The sequence below is a fragment of the Peromyscus eremicus genome, chromosome 1, assembly GCF_949786415.1.
Source record: "Peromyscus eremicus chromosome 1, PerEre_H2_v1, whole genome shotgun sequence".
Taxonomy (NCBI): Eukaryota; Metazoa; Chordata; class Mammalia; order Rodentia; family Cricetidae; genus Peromyscus; species Peromyscus eremicus.
Genome location: NC_081416.1, coordinates 93637559 through 93643648, shown reverse-complemented (window position 1 = coordinate 93643648; position 6090 = coordinate 93637559). Strand labels below are relative to the sequence as shown.

General features: G+C 36.4%; 1 protein-coding gene across 1 annotated transcript; it reads right to left on the bottom strand.

Annotated features, from left to right (window-relative positions):
• On the bottom strand, positions 1-945 carry LOC131900510 (olfactory receptor 5P50). The gene has a single exon (XM_059251747.1). The coding sequence runs from the start codon at positions 943-945 to the stop codon at positions 1-3; it is 945 nt and encodes a 314-aa protein (XP_059107730.1).
• Positions 946-6090: the final 5145 nt, after the last annotated feature.

Below are 6090 nucleotides of genomic sequence, written 5' to 3'. Positions count from 1 at the left end.
TTAAGAGAATATTTTCCTGTTAATTTCTCTCTTCAGAGCACCCTTAATCTCATTATTTCTAAGACTGTAGATGAGGGGGTTCAACATGGGGATCACCACCATGTAGAACACAGACACCACCTTGTTCTGGTCTGTGGAGTAGCTGGACTTGGGCATCGCATAGATAAATGTAATGGTCCCATAGAACAGAGTGACTGCAGTGAGGTGGGATGTGCAGGTGGAGAAGGCCTTGTGGCGGCCCTCAGTGGAGCGCATCTTCAGGATGGTGATGAGGATGTAGGTGTAAGAAACAGCTATGACAAACACTGTGACTATAATGACAAAGGCAGAACAAAATGAGGCAGGAACTATGGGGACACTGCCACTAGAACAGGAGAGCTCTACCAAAGGAGCCAAATCACAGAAAAAGTGATTGACTCTATTTGGTCCACAGAAGAGAAGAGAAAAGAAGGAAATAATAAAGGAGGAAGCATTAAGTAAACTACCTATATAAGATCCTACAAGCAACTGGATACAGACACATGTGGACATTTTGGTTGAATAAAGCAGTGGGTTACAGATTGCTACAAAGCGATCATACGCCATGGTGGCCAGAAGGAAGCATTCAAGTGTCCCAAAGAAAGCACCTGAGCCAAGCTGGATGGTACACCCAAGGAAGGAGATTGTATTTCGCTTTACCAGGAAATTGACCAGCATATTGGGTGTGACAGAAGATGAGTAGCCTATGTCAGTAGAAGCCAAGTGACTGAGAAAAAAGTACATGGGGTGATGAAGCTGGGAAGAGACTCTGATGAGGAGGATGGTGCTGAGGTTCCCAGACACAGTCACCAGGTAGATGCACAGGATGATGATGAAGAGGACGACTCTAAGGACCGGGTCATTTGTTAAGCCCAATAAAATGAACTCTGTCACTGCAGTGTGGTTCCCATCCTCCAGGAAAGCCATGGGTCAATGTAGCTGCTGCCAGAACCAGGCTGTGATGGAGATATTCCAGGAAGGGATTTATGAATATGTAGCATCATTTTCATTAACTCATATATGGATGCTATTATAAACAAATATGTCATTTAAGAAAACATTTCAAGAAAACTCATTGAAGAAAAACTTAAACTAATTTTTCTTTATTTAACTGTTAGTTTACTCCACAGTTTTAGAATTTATATATTTGCAATGAATCTTCCCATATTTCAAAAATTGTTTTTAACAGCAACATCAGATAATTTGTTTCAAGTATGCTCTGTAGATACAGCTTTGTAGGAAAATATTTCCTTAAGTGGTATTTATATGAAATATATAATATTGTATATAATTAAATGTTATTAAATGTGCTCAAAGAGCTTTAAAGATAAGATTTTAAAAAGGAATCATAAGTATAACAAAATGATTACAGCATCTAAATCTAGGGTTATGTGATAAAGATTAGAGGAAGCAGCAATGTTTCCTGAATGCTTACTAAATTACCAGCCTGGAAGTTAAAATTTATATGTAGATATATTTTAATTTTCAGGGGATAATATTAGGTACTTTTGTTGTTTCTTTTTTATAGACAAGAAAACTGAAGTTGAAAATATTAAGTTACTCACATAAATTTACACAGGAAGCAGATTGCGATCAGGGTATCAGATGCAGGCAAGCTGAACTCATTTCATTCACTCTGTAATTGTATTGTAAATGAAATCAAGTAAATACCAGTCAAGTAAATACCAGTCACAATATTGCTGAGAAAAATGAGAGCAGCTGGTTGACTCCCCAGCTTTCTGATGCAACAGCACAGGGGGCCTCCTTCGCTATCTAGTTCACAATGCCTATTGGTTAAGCGAGACTATGTCCTAGGACAAATATTAAACTGAGAAGTCAGATATCTTTCATATAACAAGGAATATATAGAGAAGATTTCAAAGTTACAAATGAAGTCACTATTTAAAATTTAAAAAATACTTCAATATTTCCAATTCAGCCATCGCTTTCTGAAATCATCTTAAATATCACATGACTAATAATCAAACACAACTATTAACCTTTATTCAAACATGCCAAACTATTTCCTACTGTAACAATGTTTTAACTGAAGCATAATGGAATTAAATATGATTTTTAACATAGTATGCAGATGACAAAACTTCCAGCCTGTAAAGTTAAGAAGTGGCTCTGGAGAGATGGCTCAGTGGTTCAGAGCACTGTTGTTTTTGCAGAGGACCTAGGTTTAGTTCCTACACCCAGATTAGATATCTCACTGCCTGTAACTCTAGTTCTAGGGGTTCCAGGTCCCTCCTTTGACCACTTTGCGCACCAGGCACTCATATGGTTGCACATACATGCACACAGGCACTCACATAAATACATAAAATAAAAACAAATCTTTTAAAAATGTCAAGACGCATACTTAGGTTCATTCACCTAGAGACCAAATTGAATCTCATCCCTGCTACTCCACCCTCACCCCACCACAATTTGGCTTTATTTCCCTTTTTTCCCCCAAAGTGTTTGGTGTCTGGGATGCTAGAGCATCTGTCTAATCAATAAAGGAAGCAAATTGTCCTAAAAGAAACTTTCTAAAGATAAATTCCAAGTGCTTAAAAATTATTCACTGTTTTAGGCTTATGGCAGAGTGATACGTTTACATAGTTAGAGACTATGTGGTTTCTGGTCTTAGGGGTCATAAACTGGTCATGCTGGTTTGTCCATGTGCACTCTACAATGGAAATTTAATTTTCTCCAGTTGAAATTATTTTCTCCTTAACTGCTTGTTATTTATCTGCATTATTGCTAAGGGAAGGCTTTTAGATACAGATACTATTTGAAGGTATAGTTCTCTTCAGTGGTAAACAAAAGCTCAAATCTTACCTCTTGAAAAAAAATTCATTCATCTTACAGTTATTAGTATATGGTAGCTATGCCATCTTTTATAATGTTTGACTGAAGATAGGTCTCTGAAGATGCCAGAAATTCAAAAGTAAATTCAAATCCAACAGGGAACATGACCACAGCCTCAAGTGAATATTGAGTAGTTCAATTCATATCAACACATCTAGTTTTCAAGGATTCTGTCCATCTAGACATGTCTATTATAAAGTAAGCAATGGCACACTTTTAGTTAATGATTATAATGAGTAAAATACAACATGTTGTCCCATTCCTAAATATTGCTCCAAAGTTTACTTTGCTATCTCTGATGATTGGTTAGTTCCAAACTCAATGTCACACAGATAGCTCTATGGGACACTAAACAAAACAAAAACCTGTAAAAATGGGAAAGAGATTTGTAAGGAAGAATGAAGGCTGGCCAGGATTGGAGGGAAAATAAATTATGTTGAGGGAAGAGTAACCATAGTTCATTATATATATGTTTGAAATTGTCAAAGAATAAAATTTATTAATTAAAAAAATACAAAATTGAAAATATAAATAGGTAACATTGCATCCAACACCTCTTCATTTTACGAGTAAATGTTTCATGGTAAACAATGGGCATTCTATTATTATTATTATTATTATTATTATTATTATTATTTTAGAAATATAGGGAGGAAATAACATGACTATTTAAAATACACACATACTTTTTATGGCCAAAGGTAGAAAATAAGCTCCTTCAATTTATATTAAATATTGAAAATAAGCTAATGAATAAAATATTTTTCATGAATTTTAGATTTCAGTGAAAAAAAAAAGTAAGAATAAACCAGCTTTATAAACACAGAACATGCCAGGGTGAAGAGATGGCTCAGCAGTTTAGACACTTGCTCCTCTTGCAGAGGAATGGAATTCACTTGCAGCACCTACTTCAGGGAGTTCCCAGCTGCCTTTAACTCCAGCTTCAGGTGATTCTATGCCCTCTTCTGGCCTCTGTGGGAATGCGTACATACATACATGTTGGCTTAGGGTTTCTATTGCTGCGATGAAATGTTATGACAAAAAGCAAGTTGGGGAGGAACGGGTTTATGGGGTTATTGGACTTCCTCATTTCCACATTGTAGTAGATCACTGAAGGAAGTCAGGACAGGAGCTCAAACAGGGCAGGAACTTGGAGGCAGGAGCTGATGTAGGGGCCACAGAGGAGTGCTGCTTACTGGCTCCCTCCTCATGTTTTGCTCAGTCTGCTTTCTTATAGAACCCAGGACCACCAGCCCAAGGTTGGCACCACACACAATGGTTTGGTCCCTCCCCCATCAATCACTAATTAAGGAAATGCTCTACTGGCTTTTCTATAGCCTGATCTTCTGGAGGCATTTTCTCAATTGAGGTTCCTTTCTCTCATATGACTTTAGCTTGTGTCAAGTTGACATAAATCTAGACAGCACACATGTATATATACACACAAACACTAACACAAACACATATACATATATAAATAAAAATGATAAAAATTAACATGGTAAGCATGGTGTGGAAGAAACAAACAAAGCAGTGAATTCACAGGATGGCTGGAAGGTAGCTGCAGTGCCAGCTTAAGCAGCCTAATGAGAAAATCCAGATACATCAGCTGATATTTGAGGGAGAATGGCAAAGGACCCAGTGATGCAAGCAAGGGAGAAAAGGCTGATAGACACAAACAACAAATGCAAAGATCCCAGGAACTTCAAGAAATTAAAAAATGAGGCCACGGTAAACCATGCAGAGATTCATAGGCTATGAACAAATGTTTACATTTCATTCTTTAATGGGAATGGAAAGGTCTGGAAATATTATCCAGTCATGCAAGATGCTATCATTCATATATATGTGTTATACATTAATGCAAACTGCCTTAGTTTATGCTTGTCTTGAAATGTCCTTATTCCTCCACCAATATTTAAAGAAAGCTTTCCTGGATAGAGTAACCATGATTGACAGTTACTTTGTTTCAGGGCTTGCAATATGTTTTCCTGGCTTCCAGGGTTACTAATGAAGGCTCTGATGCTATTCTGATGAGTTTGCCTTTGTGCTTGAATTCATGTCTTTTCCTTACAGTTTTTTGACATATTTTTTTCCTGTGTGTTTTTGACAACTTTCTGGAATTTCTGGTTTATTCCTGGCTATTTGGAGTTCTAAATCCCTCTTGTATTTAGATGGCAATTGCTCTGTCTAGATTTTGCAGGAATTTTCTCTTCTTGTTTTATTGAACTGATTCTCTGTGCTTTTATTCTTTATCTCAGCTCCTTCTTCTGCTCATGGATTCTTAGGTTCATTGTCTTGACTGTAGCTGTAGCTTTTATGGTTGTATTAATGTTTTCCTTACTGGTGTCTGAATATATTGTTTTATTGGCCTGCGTTTCTGATAATCTTTCCTCTGCTTCATTGAGTTGATTTGTGATGCTTTCTAACAAGTTTTACTTTTGATTCACTGGTCTTTTTATTTCCAGCATTTCTATTTTTTTTTTAAATCTCAGTTTCTTTGCTGAAGTTTTCTGTCATGTTGGTAACTCTTTCATCTATACTGCTTATGTTCTTATGCATTTTTTCTAACTTTTTCTTCTGTTGCTGAGTTTTCTCTCTGGGTCTGGGGCTGAATTCATTTGCTTCTTTGAATACTCCTCTATCCAAGTCATTTGTCTTTTTTTTTTAACCAGTAAACTTTTACAATTAAGTCTTCATTATTTCCTGTGTTTCAAATTTTTGGTTTAGTAGTTGAGGAGATGGGGTTTCCTAGAGGAGTCATGATTTCTTGCTGATGCGTGTCTCTTGAGTTCCAGCCTTACAATTTGTGCATCCTATGGTTTGGATATTTTTGAGAGCATCTTCTTACTGAGTAGCCTACTCTTAATGTCTTAATGTTAGTACCACTCAGAGAGAAGAAAACAAACCATTATAACAGTAAAATCATACCTTTCAGGACATAGAAATATAACCAAAATTGAATAAAACTTGCTAAGTCAGCACCAATCACCATAAAACACAGATAGACAAAGCCACTGTAGAACATGCTATGAAATTAGAAGTTATTTATAGTAAGTGGGGGAATAATAAATGAAAGAGATAAGTGAAGGAGGCAGGAAAAATGGGGAAAAAGAGAAAAAATATGGGGAATATGGAGACTCCTATGGAGGGGAGAAGAGCAAGATATTAGTGAAAAGAAAAGTAGAAAAAATATTTCCCAATAATGAAAAAAAC